Source organism: Anopheles maculipalpis, chromosome 3RL (genome assembly GCF_943734695.1).
Source record: "Anopheles maculipalpis chromosome 3RL, idAnoMacuDA_375_x, whole genome shotgun sequence".
Taxonomy (NCBI): domain Eukaryota; kingdom Metazoa; phylum Arthropoda; class Insecta; order Diptera; family Culicidae; genus Anopheles; species Anopheles maculipalpis.
In genome coordinates, this window is record NC_064872.1 from 23,089,413 (window position 1) to 23,114,507 (window position 25,095).

Genomic DNA, 25,095 nt, shown 5'->3' on the forward strand with positions numbered 1-25,095 from the left:
ATTTTCATTATAAATTGGTAATCGTGGACTAATTCTTCACTTTATCTTTCGAGTTTATCGAAACAGTTCACTTCTTTACAGCAACCAAGTTGATAACAATATACCCTCTTATTAAGCCTTGTCTAATGGGTATTCTCGATTCCTCACTCTCTCTCTCTCTCTCTCTCTCTCTCTCTCTCTCTCTGTGGTTCTGCTTTCATTGGTGGCTTACAAGCAGAGTGCCTTTTTATAGAACCTTTTCTTCAAACCAAACTCTTCAACCCTTTGCTTGCAACGTTTTCATGGTCGAATTAAAAGCATGGGACTATCACAAACCATGGACGCGCTGCTGCTGCTTCGCTACGGATGAATCATAACCCTCCTCAAGGCTCCAGTTATACTCTTTCGAAGACCAAATGTTTTGTTTCGTACGATCGACGAACCCGCTAACAATGTTACGGTACGGAACGCCACTATATGCTGCCAGTTGCTTGTTATGATTATCGAAAAAGAAACAAAACCAGAAAAAAAAGAGAATATCCTAACCGACCTCTCGAACTCGCGCTATCACCTCTTTCGGGGCGGCCACGGATTACTCGGTTCATCTCACGGTTTATTATCTTCCCGCTCGTTTATTCGTGTGCATTCTACGTTCCTTCTACCGTGCTAAGCTTAGCATCTTGTTTGGAATGTGTACCGCGATAGAGATAGAGAACACATAAACATGTAAACATATACAGCCACACGCGACATTCGATGAAAATGCATCCCGATGTTGTCTAACCCCATATGCTCCCTTCTCGACGAGTCGGCCGACCCATGCTCATAGAAAATAGAAATAATAGGCAATAACTTATTGTAAATTCACCTTTCGTGATAGGGGGAACCCTTTTTCGAGGTGCTTTGACTCGAACCTTGCCCTGCCGCATGTACTATGCGGACCGTAAAAGCTATTTGAATTGTTGCCTCGGATGCGACATTCGGCAGGAATGGGTTAGAATGCAGAAACAGTGCTAGTTTGATTTGTATGTGCTATATCTGCTTATTTTGCCGCCTACTGTCAAAGCTTTCGGCGCGAACTTACCGCTCCGGTAGGGTCGTGCGATGGAAATAAACACAAGGAAATTCGCGAATCCTTCGTGACTCTCCGGTCCGGACTCTGCGTGTATGCATCCGCTGCTTATGATGCGCACACGGTGCGGACATAAATTTATTCTGCATCTTCTTCCCAACCGTGTGCGGCAGGCGTTTTGGTCGTTACTGCCAATAAAAATTCGTGCTATGAAAGTAGGTGCCTGCCATTCCGTTAAAGATTGTTATTCTGGAATGACATTCCTTCGAGGACGGTAGTTAAAATATATTTCCGATTCGCTTTGTCGATACGTTGGCGAAATCGTGATAGTAGGTTCTGCATTCCAGATTCCTGGTCTTATGAAGCTCTAGCTCCGCATACTTTTTCCTGCTTGAAATGTTTTTTTTTTTCGAGAATAGTATTGCAAAGTTTCTAGATGTAACATTTAAAACAATTGTTCATAAAACATACGATTCTGATAAGAATTTTTGAACGACGAGCTGTATGAGCTGTATGACGACCTTATCATCGTGCAGCGAATTAAGCTCGCCAGGGTCCGATAGGCTGGCCATGTTATACACATGGCACCGGACGACCCAACTCAGAAAGTCCTTTTAGGTCGTACACACGGACAGAGGAGGAATGATAGGCCCAGATTGAGGTGGGAGGATGGCATGGAATCATCCGCCATTCAGGCCGGGATAACGGTTTGGCGGCTGACTGATCTGAAACTGATCTGAAAATTTTCAAAGTCATTCAATAACGAGTATGCTGTGCCTCTTCAGGAACCAGTGGTTGCACCATAAAGATCTTCAAAATTCGTCTTAAATACGACTTGGAGAAAGTGTTATACATTAACTGCATATTGGCCCGAGTCCTCAGACATTCTTGGCTTAATGAAGCTTCGAGAACACGTCGGCCATCGAAGAAGTCTGGTAAGCCACGAGACTTCTTGATGACACGTAGTTGTATAGTCAGTCCTCACTACGGGGGAACCTTCCGGAAGGGATTGGAGCCCCGGTCCCCGAGCCTATCATCGGGGAGACCCCTTATCCATAACATGTTTTGTATAAGTCAAACTTTGTGTATCAAATCACTTTTTTCTCTCTGTCTTTGAATTTGACTTTGACAAGACATTAACTTACATTTATGAAATCAAGTATTTATTAATCCTTTTATAACTATTTTGAATGCTTTTCGATATTGTTGCATTTCGTGTTGTTCTTAAAAAAAGAATGAATGAATATTTATTGAAAACCCTCAATGTTCAGACTAATTTCTTAAGAAATTCTTGATGTAGCTACTTACTAAACGCCTCAAGAACTAATTTTTAAACGACCGTAATTCTTATACCCCGATGGCGAGACGAACCGATGCCAACATCATCACTCATCTTGCCAGGTTGTCTTAGCATCAAACCACAGACAGCCTCTTCCAGCAAACGTAACGACCTTTTATTTTCATAACCGTTTGTTACATCGTCCTTCAGCGTTACTGTACCATTAATACCCGTCTGATGGTTGGTGTATTGAAAACCTTGTTGGTTGCAACTCGCCTAACAACAACGGCAACATGCGATCAACGATGCATTTGCACCGAAAGCCATCATCCACCATAAACCACCCAACACGGACCACGGTCGTTGCGTTGCACTTGTGGTGATGTGTGTAAAATCCAACAATAACACCACTGGAGATGGCGAAGAGTTTGGTGGTGATGTGACTTTATGCTTCATTCTATTAACCGAGACAAATGCAAATTTTTCATTCACTTCTGCTGTTTCCCGCAAACAATAAAGACATATACACAAACGCGCGCGCGCACGGTTGCCGAGGAGCGAGAGAGACCCGTTCTGTCAACGCCTTGATGGTGGCTGCTTTTGTTGTTGTCCTACCACACGACCAGCGTTATCACCATTTCACACTTTGTCAACGATGTTTTACCACCTTGCAGGATGCAGGAACGAAATGCATCCGACTCGATACATCTGGCAACGTTGCAATAATATCTCGTTTGTCCTGGGACTCGTTTGTTGCGGAGGTTTTCGCTTTTTTTTTTGTCCAGACACGTTTAGAACATTCGCCAAAAACCAGACCACCAACATATTGGTATAACTCTTGATCATGTGGTTTTTGGCGAGTGGAGATATAAATTTCACAACACAGTACCTTTTCTCGCTGCTAACTCCAGCGACGCCATTTACCTTGGAAAGCTCTACACAGACACACGATAACAGCCGCTCAAAACGGTGTAACCGATATGCACAATCGCGCGCATCGGAGAGATTCAAAACATGGTCCACAAACGTGACGAGTCCAGGGGGACACAGGCTGGGTTGCGGCTCAACAATTGGCCGGACGGCACGGCGGGATATGTATGCTCGGAAGCCATTGTAAATTGGTTAAAGATAAATGGTAAAAACGCGTGTTTGCTTCCCAAAAAAAAAGCACCACCGGTGAGGCCAAGCCGCACGCCTGGGCGATAGGCACAAATCGATAGGAACACCGAAACACCACTGGCGAGCTTTTTTTCCTCCTAGGTAATGGCGCGCCCGAGGACCACACATAGATCTCCATATTTCTCTGTGGTTTCCATATTTGGAGTGGCTTTGCTAATGCAATTTGTGATCAAACTTTGTGCAGGAGAAGCTGTTCCCGGTTTTCCTCAACAACCCGGAGCCACCAGAGTCACACCCACCGAGTCACCGAGCCCTAAACAACGGACGGCATTTATACTTTTTTTTTTTCACCCTCAAAGTGTTCCTCAAGGTACGGGCCGCAAAAACGTGCAGAATTAGATCGCGCTTGTGTGCCCGGCGTACACCCAGTGCCGGTACATCCGTGTTCGATTCGACCTACGCTAAAAGACTTTCTTTGTAGTTCTTTATTGGTACAAAATGGCATTTAAGAGGTGATGAGTAGGGAAAGATGGAGCAAAGAAAAAGGACGAGAGGGAACAACATGCGCTACAAAAGTTCATTTGGGGCCTAGCTTCCTGGCAAATTTAACCCCCAAAAAACATGGGAGTTGGGTTGCTCTCCAGTTTTTATTTTGTTCTTCCTGTTCGCCTATAAAGTACAATGTTGTGCAATTGTTCCCTTATTGGTACTTTATCTGCCATTTAAAAGATATGGTGCGGAACGTGAGCAAAAAAGAAAAGCTTTTTTCAACGCTCTGGATCAAAGAGAGCTTTCTTTTCTTTTTCTTTTGTTTACCTGTTGCTAATAATTGATCGTATAAATCGACTTATATCAGGAAAAAAAGGCGACAGCATCCCAGAAAATAAAAGTTAAACAGTAAACACCGTTGGCTCGTCGTAAAAGGCTTGTTGTCGCATTTTATTCTGTCGTAAATTTGATAAAAGGCAGCTCCCCCACACACCAAGCGCCTCATTAAACGAGCTTATTATAACTGCTTCAAACGCTTTAAACGGTCAATAATTGTGTGTCTGGTCGTAAATCCGCTTAAATACTTTCGCGATACCGAACAACACGTCTTCACCTGTTCACTGCAAAATGGCTCTCGGCACACTGTCGCCCGATACTTGCGATGCGGTGTGATTGACAGAACAGGATTAATCGCCTACGGGGCGGCAAACGCGAAACCCCAATCAATCGATCAATCGATCAAAGACATTAAGCTTCTTGGGATAGTGTGTTGCTGGCTGTGTTTTGTTATTTTTTTTTTGTCATTCCCTTTATTATCTCGAGAAATCAATCCACTTCTCGGTCGGTTTTCATAGCAACCTGTTGAGCAGTAAAAATCCACCCGATAAGCACCAAACACTAGAATCCTCCCCCGAATATACAACATTTCTTTTTCGTCGCATATTCCCTCATCGTGGTGAGTCCTAGGGAAATTAATTGTACGATATTTTGGGGCATCGAAAAACAAACTACATGCCAGTCTTGTGAAACAGGCAAGCACAGGCAGGGCACGCATATCGTCGACGAATCGGTAATCGATGGCGACGTTAAACACGCCAATTAGCATGCATTAAATCGAGCCGAGTGGACGAATTCGAAGGAGAGAGAGAGACAGGATGGGACCAACAAGCGGGGGGTTTTTTTTTCTTCCCCAATTTTTCCTCTCGAGCGTGGGGGAAAGTTTGCATTAATCACCCTATAATTTAAATTGGTAGGTTTGTTTTCTTGTTAATGTGCCCGAAGGGAATTCGAACAAGAATGCTGAATGTTGAAGAGGTTTTAAAACGAGCTATCTGAAATCGATCAACGTTCATTAGGCTGGTGCTTGGGAGTGATAAGAAAGCATTTTAAGGTGGGTTTTGGTTCGTTACCAGTGCTTCTTTAATATTGATTGGTAGATGATGCTGTGAAATTTTGGGAAGAAAAGAAGCAACATAACTTGATAACATATATTATTAACCTTTTCTTATCAACAACATGCATTAAAGAGGTTAATCTTACGATGCGTGCTTGTGTAAACCAAGATTATAGTGAGCGTTTTTGTTCATTTTCTATTTTTATCGATATAGTCAGAAACATGCTTGCTAACTTTTGAACACCAAGACGCATCGGTGGTTCAGTGGTAGAATGCTCGCCTGCCACGCGGGCGGCCCGGGTTCGATTCCCGGCCGATGCAAGAAGAAGTTTTTTTCATACGATATTTTTCAAACCTTTTACATGAAAAACATACAAGTTTTGTATATATTTTTTTAATTTTTTGCACAGTTTGGTTTCAACTATAGCCTTTAATAACAACAGAGTAGCTATGAATCGGATCACAACATTTAATACGAATCCAAAAAAGAACCAAGCATTTTGTGAAAATTTGGGATTTTTCTTTTTATTGCAAGCAACATATAATTTGAAATTTTGTTTTGAAAGTTGTAAGAAATTATTCAACCATTGTGGTAGAGCAAACAACAATAGACTTTGAGAAGAAAACAAGAAGAAGAATAAGAAGAAGAAAGAAAAATATCCATGGATAGATGAATAACTAAATTATAAGATTGTAAAATTTGAAGAAATATAAATAAAACAAGCAGAAGCGTAAATAAAACAAGCATAACAAGAAAGACGACCAAGAAGGAGTGAATGAAAATCAGAAGAAGAAAATATAAATAGCAGCAGAAGAATAAGCCTCAAACACAACAAATCGATCAAGAAAAAGAATCACTTGACAAGGGGATGGAAAAGAGTAAGAGCCTGAAAAAAACACAGACTCAGAAAAAGAAGAAGGAGAATCATAAATAAAATTAGCAAAAGAATGAAGATAGGCTAACCAAGATTGTTTAGTTGTCTAGAGTTGCAGAAGAAAAAGTTCTATTGATGACTTTAAAAGTAAATTTTTTACCTTACTTTTAGGATATATTGTAGAGAAATTTCAACTTGAGCTATTTAACTTTTTTGGAATTCATATGGATACCGGTTTTCAACAGCAACACAGTATTTTATCATGAATTTTCAATTATTTTTCCATCTTTTCTTTATTACATTTTACTCAATTTTAATTAAACACTTAAAAGACTTCAAAACAAAAGAATTTTTTTTCGATTTTTTCTTCGATAAGAACTCCGAATTTCGCTTCAGATTTGTCAACTAAGTTTAACTGTTGCAATTTTTATTCCTGCCTTTATTTCCAAAACCGTAACCTTAATTGAATTTACTTTTGTATATTTTCCAAGAAATCGAATAAAAATAAACTACCTCACTAATTTCTCTTCCTTGAATATTTTTAATCTCTCGGGCTCTCTCGAAGGCGTCATAAAAATTGCCTTTCATTGAGTTTTACCAATTGGTGGCCTGTATTTAAAAATTACGACTGTGCATAATTACTGGTCTTATGTCATTATCCAACGCCCGGCAGCAAGCACATCCACTTTCTCAGGTTGAAAAAAAGCATTCCACTCGTAAGAGGCTGCGCTGGAACTGGGCTCGATATGTATCGTCAATCGCGCCGCAAAAGCTTCTTTAATTGTCGCGCCTTGCCTCATTATATCGGAACGGAATGGACCGCGAATCGGGCAGCAGTGTAGCGTAGTAGCGTACCGGTTGACGCGCGAATTATCACCCGGTTGACCTTCTTCTCCGCCTTGGTTGCTGTGTGTGACTGAGTCGGGCTGTGTGCGTTTATTTTAATCTACCAGATATCTGGGTGCACTTGGATGACTTCGAAGAATCAGCGCCTGGAGAGGCTCCGGATAATTTACGCATTTTGTTTACTTACGAATTGAAGAGAGAGCTTCAGTTTGAAGTTACCAGGACCAGAGCTTCATTAGCATGCCGCTTTAAAGCCATCCATTTGGGGGATGCAAATCCCTGGCTCTGGAGAGAGAAAGGGAGGATCTCTGATGGTGTCTTTTCGTCACCTTGTGGTGTTCCTCCCAAATGGCGCTTTAACGTTCGCCCTAGTCCCTTATCCACATTATACTCTCTCACTCACTCACACACACACGCATGAGACACCGGTGTTAGGCCTTACCCATACCGTGCCGTGCCGAGTCGAGGCACATGCAAAAAAGATATTTCCTTAAATGGGATTCAGCCGCATTGAGCGGCGCGAAAACCAGTCAGTCACTCATACGGTGCGCGCGACTGCCAGTTCACGGGAAGGACACTTGCGACGTGTATGCGCAATTATAGCAACCGTGACCCATTTTCGGGGATAAAACGCCGGCGCAACACTGGCTCATGCTGATGAAGTTGCGCCGAGAGTCGTCGCCGAAGGTAAAAAAGGGCGACGAAGATTTGCTTTGGAGAGACCAGGAGCTGTGGCTCTTTGCTTCGGTGATACATAAAGAAAGATGCTACGTGAAGGGTTAGTAGCAACAGCGGTTGGATAGAAGCGTTCTTTTTTCTTCTGTAAGTAAGTACCGTTAAGGTAACACCTATGGGACACTCGTTCCCTCACCCAAAAGTACATCACGAAATCAGAAACTACCCAAAAAAGGTTATCACCGTGGATGATTGTCAGCTGAATACGATTTTGCCTTGGAAGATTGGGGTCGAGCTGTTTATCAATTAAATTGCTTAATAAAGCTGCTGGACTGGGACACTGGGACCTGGACATCGGGAGGACTTTTATTATTTTGGATCACCCTCAATCAACGTTCATTTCTTTCAATTAATGCACTTTCGCATCTTTATTTTTACTCAACCCATGCCCAACCCGTGGGCGCAGTGTTTCGCTTGATCGAATCAACTCTCCTTCCCTGGTGACCTCAGTGAAGGTCGTATGTCAAGTGTGTTTCGCGAAGGTTCCCTCTTTGCACCGCTGCAATCCAATCAAATCCAATCGAACTCCTCGAACTCGTACGAACAAAGTTGCTCTAGTTCCTTTCCAAGACCACCAACGTGACTTGTTGTACACGTACAGCAAGGCAAGTTCAAGAACTTCTAGCAAACCATTCCGAACTCAATGCAATAACCAGTTAGATCCTAAAATATTGCCTCCATCAAGCGCAAACATTGGAGCTGGAGCTTTGACTTACTGTTCATTGAATAAACATCATCAAATTCTGAGCAGCCGCACAGAGTCGAGCTGGGACGCGTAGGTCTTGAAACAGAAACTAATATTATGCAAATTGCTCTTATTTAATTATCCCGTATAACTTTTTCTTCCCTAAGTCTTGTTCAGCAAGAAGGGTTGGATTTATTAGAGTCCCTCCATGGGGACGAACTTCCATGGTTGAAGCTATTGAAAAAGTTTCCATCCTGATGAACCAGGCCGAAGAAAGTTTGAAACGGTGTTTTACCAGGTTGTTCCAGGAACTTTGAACTAGATTAGCGAGAGATGGAGGATTGGGAAAACACACTGAGCTATTAAACATAATATATCAAATAGAAGAACCAAAACAAGCAAACGCCCACTTCCCTTGCTGACTGACTGGTACTCATTCAATTAGGAGGAACAGAAACAGGCGCCATTTAAAGACCTTCCACCGGGGTTTGGATAGTATACCTGAGCTTTTTTTCTGACCGGTAATAAAGGTCTTCAAGTGGTGATTATAGCGGTACTAAATACTCCTCGTCAGTCACTACTATGCACACCATCACGAGCTTTTAGCAACTCAATATGGGGAGAAAAACATTGGCCATAAATTTTGACGTGCACCCAAAAACTATGTCGGCGATATCCGGTCTGCCAAATTTCCCAAAAAAGAATAAACCTCTCGATAGTAAAGCCAATTCTCTAGCCATAAATTTCGGTATGGACATAATAACTCCCTTACCTGCTCCAAGCTTAAGTATAATCATTCTGTCAACCCTACCTTATCCGCACCGTCTAAAAGGCCACGGTCATTTCTAATGGGTCTTTAATTTCCACTCACAACACTGGTGAAGTTCGTGATCACTACAGCTCGGTGACCCACATTTCAATCAACCTTTTCAACTCTCCTGCTGCTGCTACTGCTTTCCGCAACCTAACAAGCTGATTCCGATTATGTGATTATGTCTGAAAAAATCGAAGATCACTATCGGCAAGCCGATCATTGTTGTAATTTCGTTTCAAGTTCATGCCTCCCAAATTGGGATACGTTGGGAGTGTACCAGAAATATAACCAGCACAAATTTCACCTTGGATTCACACCTTTTGCAAGCTGTAATTCAATCCCTTGCCCGTGTGCCATTAATCGCGAACCCACCAAGCGAAAATGTCGTCGATAAAGGTCTCGTCAAGAGTTAAAGGCTTCAAGAGATACTTTTTTTTCTATGTAAAGGGGATGGAAATGGTGAAGTCTAAATTAAGCCATCGAACTGGCAAGGGTTTTTTGGGGACATATCTCACTTAATTAACTCCTTTTCTGCTTTTAGAGGTGTTCACTTCTCACTGTACAAAGTGATAAGATCTGTTCATCGGCTCCCGCAAGTCTAAGTTATTCTTCCGCACATCGATAACAATCTGTCTCAATGAGGAAGTTGCTAAACAAAATAATTTAATCAAAAACACACTCATCTGGGATCTGGGAGAATCAGAGACATCAGAGACACTGAGAAACAAAGTAATGCTAGAATCTGTGTCAATTTCCACATACGCACACTTTCAAGATTCTCCCTCTCTGCACCAAGTGTGTGCTGCAGGTCACGTCGTCTAGGCGTGACCTCATCAAGTGGTTCTTTCGCGCGGAAGTTGTGTCGCACCCAACATCCCCAGCTGTGAATGAGAATTAACGCCCGTCGATTCTTTTGTCAATGTATCAAGGAAGAATGTATCATCTATCCGCTTCCGCGCTGAAGACGAATTAATGGAGGAGTGTTCTTGTGGAATTCTCTCGCGTATTTATTCTGACATAAGAAACTTCCGCAGGAGGACACTTTCAAAAAGTACCCCCGATGTGAAGCTTCCAAGAACACCTTCACCTAGATTTAATCATTTACCCTATTGGGAATCGCAAACGTGTCGGGAAGTTCAATACTTCGTCGACGTGACTTAAAGACCTTTCAGTGCTAATTATCATCCTTACAGATAAGGCTGACAAGAATGTACTGATGAACTGATGAAACCATAATCGAGATTGATTGGCGTTTCGTTCCATCCACCGGGTGGATTGTGTCTGTCAAGCGCTAAAAAGGATTCTCACGAAAATGGTGTGCGTCCTTTGTGTCCTGAATACCTGAGAATCTTGCGATCGTGAGTTGTCAATTTTGGAACCCGCTTCACTGCAAAGGTCCTCATGGAGATTGCATGGAGTGTGCAGTTGCCGTTGCCAATGCATTCCCGCCGTGCGATGTAGTGTATTTGTAATTCTAATTTCTGTCCCCACCCAAGACACGCTCCGCTGCATCGCATCGGTCATCGTTCAAGGATGTTGGACGAGGCGGACACCAATCTGATCTCGCCGACACAGTACCGTGTGCCGGAATGTGTTTCATCTCGTATTTTGATTTGTTGGGCCGTTTTGTTGGCTGCGAGCGTGACTCACCTTACATCGGAATCCCTTTTAAACATCGTGCCGGTATCGGGCAACAAACCTGGGTCTGGGTCCTGAGCATCCACGAGAAAACCGGTCAGTGACATCTTGCATCACACCGGCCCCGTGGAAGGTCATCGAGTATAAACACGATCCCATTTGTGTGAAGATGCTTGCTGGGAAGTGTTTTCCCTTTTCGGAATATTCTCGCGTTTCTCCAGCCAGGGTTGCATTCTTGAAGGTTGCTATCTTGCAATACTTGGCGAATGGAGTTATGGTGCTGGGTATGGGTGACCGGTATCGGTTTCGAGTTTGCAGTGTTCTTAAACACGTGGTTGTGTTCCATTTTTGGCGCAATGTGGTTGAAGTGGTCATGCGCTGCATGTACCGCTAGCGAAATAGGAGGACTAAAAATAACTTGTCGCTCTTACGAATTCGACAAATGCGTCCGAGAGGAATATGTTACGGTATCGGCAAACAGGAAATTGTGATGAGATTGAGACATGATTTGCCATTTGTGTTTACGGGTTTTCCAACTCCTTCGAAAACATGGATCGACAACGTTCACAAACACAAAACAACAGCGTCCTTAAAAAGTCATGATCGAGATCACGTCGAAATGACTATTACCGGGAGGGAAAACTTACTCCTCAAAAACATGCTCCAATTTCTGCGCTGTCCACTCACAGCTAACTCCTTCCAAAAGCCCTCTTGGACTTCCTCGCCCAACGTGACGCGACTCTCGTCTAGACTCCCGTTTTCTAAGCAACCTCAGCGCTAGTCTTGTTTGTTTGTCTGCTTGGAGGTGGCAATTTGTCATCAAGTCACAATGCTTCTCCGCTTGTTCCGAACCACCATTCTTCATTCATGAGCGCCAGTGCTCGGCAAGAAGATTAATGGCCGATAATCGAAGCTTCGCTTCGGAGACTCGCGTCTCGCGTGCGCTTGTCGGATGAATTGGAAGTGAAATGGAGTACCTTCCCTAGAAATAAGTGTCTATTTGGACCTTCTTTTTTTTCTCCAGAGTTCCCAAAAGACGACCAAACCTCAGAACCTTAAGAAAAGGGAAGTTTACTTGTGTTTGGTTTGATTATTATTACATGGTAAACATCACTTTGGTTCCTGGTTATTGCGGAAAGTAGGCTCTCATGCCGGTTGATGTTATTTAACAAGCGATCCTTTTTTGGATGAGGTTTCCTCTGTTACCCCTTTCCTACTTGATGGGCTTAGAAAAGGGTCGTTTATTGTTCGAAATCAATCACTTGCGAAGGTTTTCTAGGCTTTCGGCTAATTCGTAACCATTCGTCAAACCTTCCGGTAAGCAAAGGAGCAATAAACCTATTTGATTTGTTAATCAAATCTGTTCGTTCCGTAATTACATTCGAGTAACTCGAACGGCTATGAGGTTTATGCATAAATTTGAAACTTTATGTCAAAGTTTTCTTTTTGTCTTTACTTTCTTTCTTGGATTTATCATTTGCATGCGGGCTCTCATTAGGCAAATTTCGCACACACAAAAATAAATACTGACAATAAAAATACTTCCAGGCGTTTTGGAGCTATTTAACAGGAGGCCAACCGTTCTACCGTTTGCTAAATCACCAACGCACGCCATGCGTACATAAAATCCCACAAAAAAAAAACAGAGACCACCACTAAAAGTATGTGCAAAATGCCATCTACGAAGGTATTGCGGGTATTTAATTTGCAATCTCGCCACTACCCGTAACCCGGTGGGTGTGCGTTACTTTTACGATCGCAATCATGAATACCGGCGGCATACCGACCAAAATATCAAAAACTCCATGATTTTTTTTTTTGTTGGGTCCACCAGGAAAGGCATTTTTGCTAGGCCTAAATTGACTTAGGCCTCCAACGGAAACCTGAAATCGTGCAAAAAGGTTGCCGCCGTTATGCCAAATATCTAAGGTGCATTCCTCGCACTGCTTGCTGTCCCTTGAAGGGAAGCGAAAATTGGGTTCTCACCTGTCCCGACCAAAATCAAAACCCCATCGAAAAAAAAAAGGTTCGGAGGCGAACCTTCGGTTTTTGCAGTGCGGAATCGATGGAACGGAATCGGCGTTTTGATGTGGATGGATCATGTGGAAGTCGTTTTGACAGGATTTTTTTTTTTGTTTGCTTTTTTCGTGGTTTGCCGGCATTATTCGATGATCGTTTCACAGTTTTTGCATTGCTGTGGGTTAAACGGAATGAGCATCAGGCACGCTACGATTACGGTCCCATGGCGCATAGATATCCATCATACTTTGGCGGTCTAGCAAGAAGTTATGGTTAAGTTGAGCCAATCTTGTTACCAAATGAGTCGATGGAATAATAATAGGGTTTTGAATGCTGCTGGAAAGTATAATAAAAAAAATGTGTTTTTAGGAATAGTTTTTTGTCTCATAAAAAGCTCTCCATAAACTGGTGTGCTTAACTTCTAGCTGTATCAAATAATCATGCAGTCCGAACCGTAACTTTTATTACATGAAAATTAATGTTAAATGGATAAATAGCACACATTTCTAATTTGCAAATTGTAAGCGATTATTGAAAAAACTTAGAAATTTTGAAGGTAACATAGAAAGTCAAAAATAGTTTACTAATTTTAGTTGGATTATTTTGAAAAATGTCTTGCATTGCTGCTAAATTCATCTCACAGCATTTTGACCCATGTAATGAAGATGATGAGTACCACCTCTTACTCCGACAACGCTTTCCCATGGTTTATTGACGATGGCCTCAAAAAAATTGATATTCCTTACATCTTTGGCAAAGTTCAAATTTTTTTTTTTACGTCTTCCAAATATTTTAAATATATTTCAGTACAACATTAAAAAATATCTTGAAACCGGTAAAAAATAATCAATACCGGCCAAAAAATTAGTGGAATAAAAACAAAAATCATGGAACGTCAAAAAATCATGGAACGTAAGTAAAAGATACGGTAAAGCTTCAAAATTTTTGGTACAAAAACAAAAATGTCGCTCACAGGGATGCCCTGTACGTCCGCAACGCCGTATTATTCACACTTTACAAAGGTTTCACACAAAAAAACAGAAGTAAAAAGTTATTTAAATAATGCTTCTGTAATCGTACCACCGCCATGTGAATCTTTTTGAATTATATCATTCATAGCGTTGGGAAGAACGATTCAGTGATTAATTTAAACGTTCTTCGCAGTTGTTTGTTTTCGTTTTATTTGTTTTTTTTTGGTTTTTTTATCGAATTGTAAACTTATTTATACAAACCTATACGACGCACACCCTGTATTGTGCGTCGTATAGGTAACAGCCAGTAACAGTAACAGCCTATAGAACAGGTATTAGAATAGTACAAACAATGCAGAATTGGAGAGGCACATCTTAATTCGACTTGAACCTACATCACATCATTTTAGCTGCGTTGTTTCAATTGATAAAACAATTTTCGATTATTTTAGAATATTTTCGGATTCGTCACATTTTTATACCTTGACGATGGGTTTATCATAACTCAAGGGTCTTGAGAAATTAATCGCAAATTCTAAAAAGAACACCCAAATCGTTCCTAATCCAAGCCGATGTCCATGATCAAGGTATAGGAAAAGGTACCAAATCTGACGGCTTTCTAAACTAATTGCAGATTGTCTTATTGATTGAAGCAGCGTAGCTAAACTGATGTAATGTGTGTTCAAGTTGGAAAATGCTGTGCATTTGGAATCCTGCATTCTTAAAGCTATTCTGTTGCTTGTTATATGGGCTGATAAACCCTGTAAATTTATTGAAAACAAATTACTGCAACTTTCAAACAATTTTTACTGCAAGGTTTCATAGCGATGCGAATTTCCCTTCATTGAATGCAGAATTGCAATATATGTTAGCAAAGTTCCGCAACAGGCTTGCACAATTCCACTTCTAGGAATATTAAATAATCCCCTTAGGAATTCTACATTTCCATTTCACGTTTCGAAATTTTGGTGACAAAGTTTGAAGAATTGTCATGAACTCACGATTGAGAAAATCGATGCTTTCGGCTTGATTTTTTGGAGCTTTGAGTTCCTAAAAATGACTTTTGATTGTCGCAACATATGTTCTATCGTTCTTTTAATCTAATTTCGGTACATATTTAACCTTGAGTGTCCTCAAAATAAATTAGCATATTTTCTGTGTTTAAAAGCAACCACCCCAACACAAGCTCAAGCTTTATTTCATTTCTACAGCACCAACAAAATACTGCCAGTTTAATGTCCCACTGTCCCCGTGACATTGAAGACCATTCATTTGAAATTCATCATCAACGAAGCAGAACCAACCGTACTCTGCATACTTCCACATGATTTGGACGGCTAAATTAAGCTTCCGGATATACAAATTTCCATCCAAAAACTGACCTGAAATAGAAATTCGCGATACAGCTGATAAGCTCAACGTATCAGATCCACCTTGCGCACCTGCATCCACTTAATGAAGCTCACTCGTGCGAGCTGTCTGAGGTTCAGAGTGAAAACAAACAACACTTCACCGCGGATCTAGATCAACCATCACCATTGGCGCGTGAAATTCATCGCAAGCTTTATGAATTAAACTCGTAATTTCTGTTGCTACACACTTTGCCACCCCTCGCTACAGAGGTTACCACACCCCACACGTCTTCCGCTTGATCCGACAATGAACCAAGTCACGTCACTGCTTTGATGTTTCCAAGAAAGTAAAGCCACGTCATACCGAGTGCGTCAGGTTTGCATATTCGCACCGTCTCTGAACCACCCTCACAAGGCACCCAACGATTATTACTGTTGTTAAAACACCGCGTCATATGTTTAATGCCTCTCCGGCATTCCGGTGCGTCTAGCAAATGTGCGGAAAGAAGTAAACACCACGTTCTCCAGGGATGGATGCCATTTCGTCAGCAACTTGTTCGATTTTATTTCTTCGCTTCCAACGCATCTGGTGCGCTATTAGCTGCAATACGAACAGTTGTGGGGCAGGGTTGGATAGGGTGGTTGTAAAGAATTCGGTCGAGGTGTGTGACCATGATGGATTCTCTCCCTTATGGGGTGCAGAAGAATGTGTAGCAACAGTTGTTGTCACTGGAATCTCCGTGGTTTGATTGAAGCGTACTTGCTTAGAGAACAGCTCCCGTTAGATGTCAATCTTGCAATGTGCTTAATTGTTGTTGGGGTATTTTATAATTGCAGCTCCATAATTCTCGGTAGCTATATTGAGTCATTTTTTGTGGACATGATGAATAACTCTATTAACATTGTAAAGGGATACATGATGATGTTGGTCTTAAATAGAGCAATTTAAAATTACAAATCGTCATCATTGGCAATTTTGACATTAAAGTACAGTCTTTTGCTGGCTATAACTCACGATATTTATTTAATGTCAGTTAATTTGGTATCACTAGAGCTCCCTCCCTTACGTCATCCACAAATATAAAACAATTTGCAACGCTACAGAAAAGCAAAACCCAATATCGTAACCATATGATCCAAGCGAAACAATTGTGCCACATGTTCTTCAACTGCTCGAACACCCCTAGTAATCGATTTGTTTCATTCCAATGCGACTAAACGCACGAGGTCGCTTGTAGCGTGTCAACCCTAATAAAGGGCCATTTTTCTTAATCTTAAGCAAGTGTGCATTACATCATACAATTGTTCGTTTCATTTCTATTTCTTTTGACACAAATTTTCATCAAGTAACCTCATCTAACGCTTTTCTGTGTAATTTCTTCTCTCTCTCTACAGTACGATAACGTGAACTCGTGCCTCACGGTTCTAAAATTGCATCAGGTTGGCGGCTTAGAATCGGTCACTCCGAATGACATCTGCAGCGGACGGTTAAAAGCTGTGCTGTCGCTCTTCTTCGCTTTGAGTAAGTGTTTGTTTTTTATTACAGTTATTGTGGTATACTTATTTATAATGTACTCTTAGTTGGATTTTGTCAAACTGAATTTTCTGCACAAATATTGCAATCTCATCTTCAAGGTACTGAAAATTGCATACAACACGGCGTATAACGATAAAAATACAGTAGCGACATCTATTGACGACAGTGTGAAAGCGCTGCAAAGCTTCCAAAAAATTCCGCTCAAAGCGCTAGCATCCGCACGAAAATGGATTGAATTATTTTATTCGAGACACAAACCCGACTTTTTTTTTGCTTTCTATGTTTTTGCCATTTTTTTTAAACTTAAACATGATGTAAGAACGTTAGCATGAAAATAAATATTTTATTTTTCTTGTGTGAAATAAATTTCGTCACTGCACAGTTTTTTTGTAACCCGAGCTTGGTATTATTCTTAGATGAAAAAAACACCATTTTAAAGTAATGATATAAATTTAATTTCTTGTTCATTTCTTCAACAGGTCGATACAAACAAGCGACGAAGCAGAAGTCCTCCCTACAGCTTCAACCACCGCAGCTGCATCAGCAACAGCAGTTGCAACAGCAGCAACTTCCACAGCAACATCAAACAAAGGTCGAAATCCATGCCGTCCCAGCCGAAATGACGAATCGGTAAGTGATCGGTTTACTTACCTTGTTTACAAAGCTCATATAAATTATCGTTAACGTGTAAAAGACCTGGACTTTGTACAAAAATGAACGAAAATTTAAGTTGCATTAGAAAGGGTTATTAAGTCCAAAATCTCCCCAAGGATTACTTGAATCGGTTACAATCACTCTAAAACGATGTGTCTCTCTCTAGGAATAGCGTTTAAATTCTTCTCCCCTACTTTGGAGCAGGGCGAGATGTGTGTATATTTACAAAACAAAGCGATTTAAATGACACAACAGGACATGAAACGGTGTGGTTTTTGGGATGGCACAGACTAGTCTCATCCTACAACAGGGAAGGATTCATTCCGGGAGTGCTGATGAAAACCCCGTTTACTGAGAACACACTAAACGATTCAAAACGTTCAACGACAACGCCTCGTTTCATCAAAACCCAGTGTAATGTAACACACCGCCAATATCAAGTACAAGTCACGTTTCTTCTGTCATCCAACCAATCACGAAACTTCCTCGCATGCATCTGCAATTTAGATCGACGATAGTGTGCACCGTTTTCTGCAGTGTTGTCCGTAATTTGCATACTTTCAATATCCTCAACAAACGACGGTTTTCGAGTGAAGGGAGATTGCTCTTATCCTTTCCATCGGAATAGAAAATCGATACTGCTCTATTTTAGCAATTCATCTTAGCCGCGCACCTTTCCAATGTCCGTTTGACTTCTTGCTGCATCAAACAACTGCACAAAATTACGCTTAATTAACCTTAAGCACACAGCAAGAAGCATCAAACGAATACAAACTAATTTCACGCCAACATTCACATACACAGGGAAGCAAGCAACTTGCGAAAAACAAGGATCTTCTTGCTGTGAAGACGTAGGCTTTTCCTTCCAATTCCATCCAGCCGATGTTTGTGTTTGTGATTGGATTGTCGGTTGAAAGATTTTATTCACTTTACTTTCACTGGGTGTAACGCCGGTCCCAACATCCCAAAATACACAAATACTTGCTTCGCTGCTTATTTTTACTACCCAACCCTGTGGGTAGAGGTTAAAAAAGAGCAAACAGGGAAATCTTCGTGTCGTTTGTCCAGGCACTCCTTGTTTGCTCCCTTTCGATCGTTTCCTGGATCCAGGAAGAACCATAAAAAAACCTCGCAAACTTCGGGATGGGGCGAGACTTCCTTCCGCTGGACGCAGATGTTTGTAGTTTATGGTTCTGAACCCCCATCCCAACAGGACTCTTTCCCCCCAGGTTTTTGGAGGTTTTAAATTGTATTTCCACACGCATTTGTAAGGAAATATCATTGCTGGGGAAAATTGAGTGTGACAATCCTATTTGGACGAACGGGAAAGGTGTGATACGGCGTTGTCCTCTTGCGCTAGCCACAGGGAACCATCCTTGAATGATCGAATACCTGATCCAGATTCGATAGAAAGCGTTGTTGTAGCATGTCCAAACTCGTTTAAGGTACAACGATTATTGTGTGTCGAACGATGATGAGGAACGAAAGGAAAACGATTTTTTTTTTTTGGCTATTCGAGCTCGTTTAGGCTTGGACTCGCCGCAGGGGGTGTATTTTAGAAGAGAAAGTTTATCCCCTCGTTGGAATAATTTCCACGATTCAAGCCATCCCCACCTCGAGCACATGACAGTAATGTGTTGGGTACCGTTTTTCCGATACTATATCAAGCGTACGCAGAAAGGACATTTGTGCTGCACCAGTGACAAAGAAAGATATTAAACTCGTAAACGATTATCGAACGGGGAAGAAGGTGTGGTTCTCGAATTTTGAGAGGGTGAGGAAAACTTCCATGATTATCGATTGATAATCAACGCATATTGTTAAGGAGACTGATAAAGATATCTATCATTCTTGGACGATTTTGTCTGAAACAGACTTCTAAATGAGCCAGAAAAGTAATAAAGTAAGGTAGCTGGAATGACAAATTTTATACAAACAAATATGTATTGAAAAAATAGAATAATAACTCACCTTAACGATATGCTCTGGATTTTTAGAAAAGTGAACATTAACTTAATTTATCTATTTAAATTTATATTGAGCTAAAACAATAGCAATTCTATTTAAAAACTCATGAAAGCATGAAATTTTACATATCAAACGCCTAAAGATATGCAATTCGCTTGACACATTTTTAGCCACATTTTCCCCTAGCAACCAACCTATCGGTTTCGAGCCCCAAGCAAATTATTAATGTTTTTCCAATAAAATCCTTTTATTTACGGCATGGTTCTCCATTGTAGCTATAAAAACTGCAGCATGATAGGATGATAGCAATACAGGATTAGCCTCACCAGCTGTTATGTCGATTTTTTGGTTTTAATTTACGGCACCAAACGCATCTAGCAGGTATTCATATTTTCGGTTATAAAGCATGGATACCCAAGCCAGGGGTACAGTACGAAAAAAGAGAATAAGAAAAGAACTGCATAAAAAAACAGTTAAGCTTCCAACTGACCCCAGGCTGAACGATCGGAAGTAAAGCTACAAGACTCCCTTCCGGAACAGGGTAATTAAAACGAACCATAATCCTTTTTGCTTGTCGTAGGATAGATTGTCGGAAGCAGATACACATGCACGCCGGGAGATGGCTTTTTACAGCAGGGAAATGTAAATTTATTCATCGGTATTGCTTTTGCCAAACTCTGCCGTCTGTCGCTATTTTTCTGAGTGCTTACTGCATAGCGTTAGTGAGCGACCTATACTGCGTTGTCTATCTGTGTTTTGGGGAGTGGAAATTTATTACACCTAAATGACAGTAGAGGGTCCGCTGGGTCGAGCAGGACATCCATCCCGTGCTTGTAGTGGTCCCCTTGAACCTCTAATAACTCATACCGACTTTAGCCACGTGCTCAATCCCAAAAGTATTGACCCTGGATGGCAATGGTAGCGTTTGTTTGAACGCAGAACTACTCGATCGATCTTCATAAGCAAGGACTTGATTGATTGCCAGACTCCTTTTCGATTTTGTGTGATAAATGGTGTGTCTCGCACTTCGTCAATTATGCACGACAACGCCACAAATGTTTATTGGGTGTGGAAGAAGCGAAACAAATACAAGTTGTTCGGAGATTAGTGGCTACACGGGAACACTTAAAATCTTAGAACGCGACACGCGTCCCGGTTGCGTTAAGATGAAGACAAATATTGGCCTAGTCCAGGGACCGACCCTCTTTCGCCGGTAGACGAAATCGAATCGGTAGGAGGACTTGTCTCACCCAGACGAAGCGACTTTTGCCTTGTATTATTAATCCTTCTTAGAAACTTCGGATCTTGTTTGCTTCGTACAGTATCTGGAGAGGGTTTGCCGTAGTACCGGAAGATATAGCGGAACATCCAAAACCTTCCTTTATTTTGCTCTATAAATAATTTCTAATGGTATTCTTGGTCCCCTAAATAGGGGAGCATAAAGCACATTACTTTAGACGCCATGAGCATTTTTTTTTCTTCTATCTCTCTATCTGCCTCTGAATCTCTGGAACGCGTTTTCGACATTATCCTGGGTAGGATAAGGTGACCGTGTAGTTACAGCAAACCCGGACTAGAACCAACACTATTGAAAGGATTTTCACGCACAGCGAAAACAAGGATGGCATAGAAGAACTAGAAAGGGATAAATGCAAATGCAGACTTTACTAGCTTGATTGTAGGAGAAAGAGACAACAGGGAGCCAGCAAGGACATAAATCTTGTAACCCCCCGAACGAAAATCCTCAACCATTTACGCACCCAAACAAACAACGCTGAAACAGAAGTCTAGCTCATCCCTCAGGATATTCGGGGGAGCAGTGCGTACCTTACGCTCTAGCGCTGCCAAAACAAGTAATCCAACCTGGGATACCATAATGTCCCGTATTTGAAACACCCATCGTAGCGACCGTATCGGTTTACGTTGGTGGCCGTTCGCACCCTCCAAAATCGTGTATTATTTGATGCGTGAAAAAGGATACATGTGGGGCATAATATTACGAGGGAGCTAGAGATAGTAAATCATGTCCCATGTGGTAAGGCTCCAAACCTGTCCACGGGTAGCTTTGTACTTCAGGACATACTGTTTCCAATCATCGCGCACTAGCAACGGATAAGAAGGTGTTTGCTTCCAGAAATGGGCACCTTCAAAGCTGGGTCTTTTTTCTGAGAGCTATCAAAAAGCAAAGGGGTGGATTATTAAACCTGTTTTTAAGGTTTTTATTAACACACAAGCACTCACATTAAAAGGCGTAACATGGAAATCCCACAGGACACGTGCAAGTAAACTCTCGGAGGAGATTTTTAAGGCCAAATTAGTGCAGTTATTATCACTCGGGTGAAATCTGGGACACCCCTTTTGCTGTGCGTGGCTCTACCTCTTATTTCCACAAAATGCCCTCTTTTTGATGTCGATAAAGTGTCCTACTGGTAATGGTAATGTTTCTTATCATGAAACGCGTTACACTACCGGAAAAATTATATCCTCGCTCGCAGGTCAGATAAAAGGACCTACGAGGAATACCTGAACGAATAAAAAATGACTGGCGATAGCAGATTAAAACCCGCATAGCACGGTGAAATTAAAGTGTGAGATAGTTTTTAGTTTATTGTAACAGTCAAATAATTCCTAAAATTCCTTCACGTCGTATGCAGTTTACTGCTGCAAAAATGTACTTTTAGATATCTAAAAGAAACCATACAAAAAGCACGTATAAAACCATTTTGAAGACATATTGCATAGCTTCAGGCGTTTGTCTTTCGGCTTTCGTTTAGAATATTTTTATAGTTTTAGTTTTTGAAATCGATTTTTTGCTAGTATTTTTCAAAATCCGTTTTAGATTCTTGAGACTCTTTTACAATGTTAAATTAAATCTCGCTTCATTCTCAATTTTTTATTTACGATTTAAAAAAGGCATTATGCTTGGTATTAGCCTATTTTGAACAATTCGAAATTATTGAAGTATTGCGTCGGTTCGGCTCGACTCTCGTTTTTTACTGTTAATTTAACTACTTATCGCTCGCTCACTCATCTTTTTCCTTTCTTTTGCTCTTTATCCTTTCACCTTCCGACTGGCAGGGCGTTGGGAATCATAAAAAAGATTCTAACTAGTTCTATAACCCTTTGAAGTTTTACCCAGACATTTTTGACTTCCTTAAGTTAACTTTAATCTAAGAAACGGATCAAAAGCTGAACTGAATTGAATACTTCAAAGCGTTCTACCATCTTTAAATCGATTGTCTGATGAGGATGGAATTCGACATTGCAATTGAATAATGAAAAGGGCATATGGAAATTTTTATGACATCCCTCACCATAAATCAGTCGATCGTTCACGTTGATTGTGGATGAAAACTTTCGATTGTTCTATGTTCGGTTGGGTGTGGGAAGTTTGGAGACCGAGAGTGGAGTGAAGAGTGGAGCATACTGTTTTATTGAACCAATAATCAATTCCCTTTCATTTTTCGTTTGAAGAGTGAGGCGTTTAAAGTGTTGTACTGCACTTGAACTTGGACTCTGATTCCTGGAGCTTCAAGTGTTGACATACCCCATCACAACACGAACAGGAACAGTCGTGACTTGGGATTTGGGACTTTCTTTGTCTATTGCTTGGACCCACGCTCGAAGTTCTGCCTGGTTTTATTTTTGACACTGCATCGCTTCATGTCTTTTCTATTCTGTCACCGTTTATTGACACTTCGTGAACAATATGTGTGGCGGGACCCGACCCCTGAGGGCTAATTAACATATGGTTCCGGAAATGAACCCCTTTTTCGGTTGACCTCTTCCCCACATTGGCAACACAAGGCACACACCGTAATTTAATTTCAGTCCCTGTGTGTGTGTGTGTGTGTGTGTGTGTGTGTGTGTGTGTGTGTGTGTTTGTGTGTGTGTGTGTGTGTGTGTGTGTGTGTGTGTGTGTGTGTGTGTGTGTGTGTGTGTGTGTGTGTGTGTGTGTGTGTGTGTCTCTCTCTCTCACTCGGCCCATGAATGGATTTTGTGACGAAAAGTGCGACACACGCTTGTCACACCAAATCAAGATGAAAAGCATCCGATTGTGTGGAGAGCGAGGGACAGAGAGCATTGTTTGTGTGGTAATTGAATTCGAGCTAAAATTGCATTTATTTCACCACACCTGATTACGCACCTTGATCTCACACCATCGTTTTACGTAGAAGTTTTTGCGGTTAAAAGGCTAGGAAGACCCTGGAGCCGAGCTCAACATGCATTTATTCAACAACTTCCCCAAAATTGGAACGCTTCTGAACGCTGTGTGGCGTTTTATTGTGATGTTTGTTTGAAAGGGCAAAGTTTCTTGCGGTGGAAAACTGCCTCAAGTGGCAACACTTTTACCCGCCAGCCGTTGAAAATCAATTTAAATTTACATATGCTTTTTTCACTGTTTCTGCCGACAAAAGAAATCTCCCAAATTTGGAATGTTTCAGGTACGAAGAAAGGGAACTAATGTCATTGGTGGTGGCGTTGGCGGCGATGCTTTTGAGAGCGGAAGTTAAAGTCTGCTGTGCAGCCGCAAGCAAAAACGACACGTTTTTTGGGTTCCGGTTTTTTGAAGAACAATGTGTCTCGCGTCTTCTCATTCCCTTTTGTAATGGGTTGCTAAATAGTGCCATGTGGTGGCGCTTTGCGATGTGATGCTGCGGCTTTTTTGAGATACTTTTTAGACGCCATTCTGACGACTTCTGTGGCTGGTTGTGCGGTATGATTCGTTTTTTATGTCATTATGGATGGTTGAAATGTGTCTGGTAAACTTTTCAAACAACTCGCTTGTTTTTGGTACAATTTAGCACCTTTTGTCGTGCAGAAAATCCCCGCTTTGGAGGTGAAAATGTAATTTGCGACATTAAAAAATCAAAAACCTTCATCAAACTTCAATTAGGACAATACAAATTTGTTACACCGGTGCTAAGTAGCCATCTTGGTACATCCTCTTAGTCGGGAAGAAGCGTGCGAGCCGGCGTTTAAAATACCACCTACACACGCACGAAAAAACCATCAACAATCCCCCCCCCCCTCAATCATGCTGCACCCTGCTGTTTGAAGCATGCAAAAAGCAGTTCTATTTGTAGGGTGTTTCTTTCTTGCATGCTCCCACTAAAATGGTAAGAGTAAATGCAGAATGCTCTCTCTGGTTGCCAGGCTACGCAATGTTGGTTGCGAGAGACGCATTTTTTCCAGTGCTCCTCAAGCGCCCTTTTTGATTTGTTACGCCTGGTCGATAGAAATGGTACACACATTGCTTATGTTGAGTGTAAAATAATGTATAATAAGTGTACAATTGCATGACATTATTTTATCCACAGTTGAATCTTACTTCAATATTAATTAATGCATATAGAAAATGTACAAACGCATGTGCAACAATACCGGACATGATAACAAATTAATTCGCACAGCGTGCTTGAGATGACAACAAAGCTGCTAATAGAAGTGCATAAAGGAACGAGCTTTTAATGCAAAATCTTCTGGTTTCAGCTGTGTGTTAATTGAAATCAGTTTTCAAACATCTCTTTAAGGGCAGATACAAACAAGTAACTAGCATGTAACTTGATCTTCTTAATGATCTTGCTAGATTGACCAAAGTAAATAGTATTTCAATTTAATACACCGACACCGAAACGACACCGGCGTAGGCAGGAGTTCACATGGCAG

At 41.3% G+C, this 25,095-nt stretch overlaps 1 protein-coding gene and 1 non-coding gene across 2 annotated transcripts in view; both read left to right on the top strand.

Annotated features, from left to right (window-relative positions):
• The window catches only part of LOC126563716 (protein sickie), a 231,060-nt gene that overhangs the window by 75,275 nt on the left and 130,690 nt on the right, over window positions 1-25,095 (top strand). The window contains exons 3-4 of the mRNA XM_050220362.1: window positions 16,662-16,788; window positions 17,283-17,433. Coding sequence (XP_050076319.1) covers window positions 16,662-16,788; window positions 17,283-17,433 — 278 coding nt within the window. The remainder of the gene's footprint in view (window positions 1-16,661; window positions 16,789-17,282; window positions 17,434-25,095) is intronic.
• On the top strand, window positions 5,582-5,652 carry Trnag-gcc (transfer RNA glycine (anticodon GCC)). The gene has a single exon. It is a non-coding gene; the product is annotated as a tRNA-Gly (tRNA).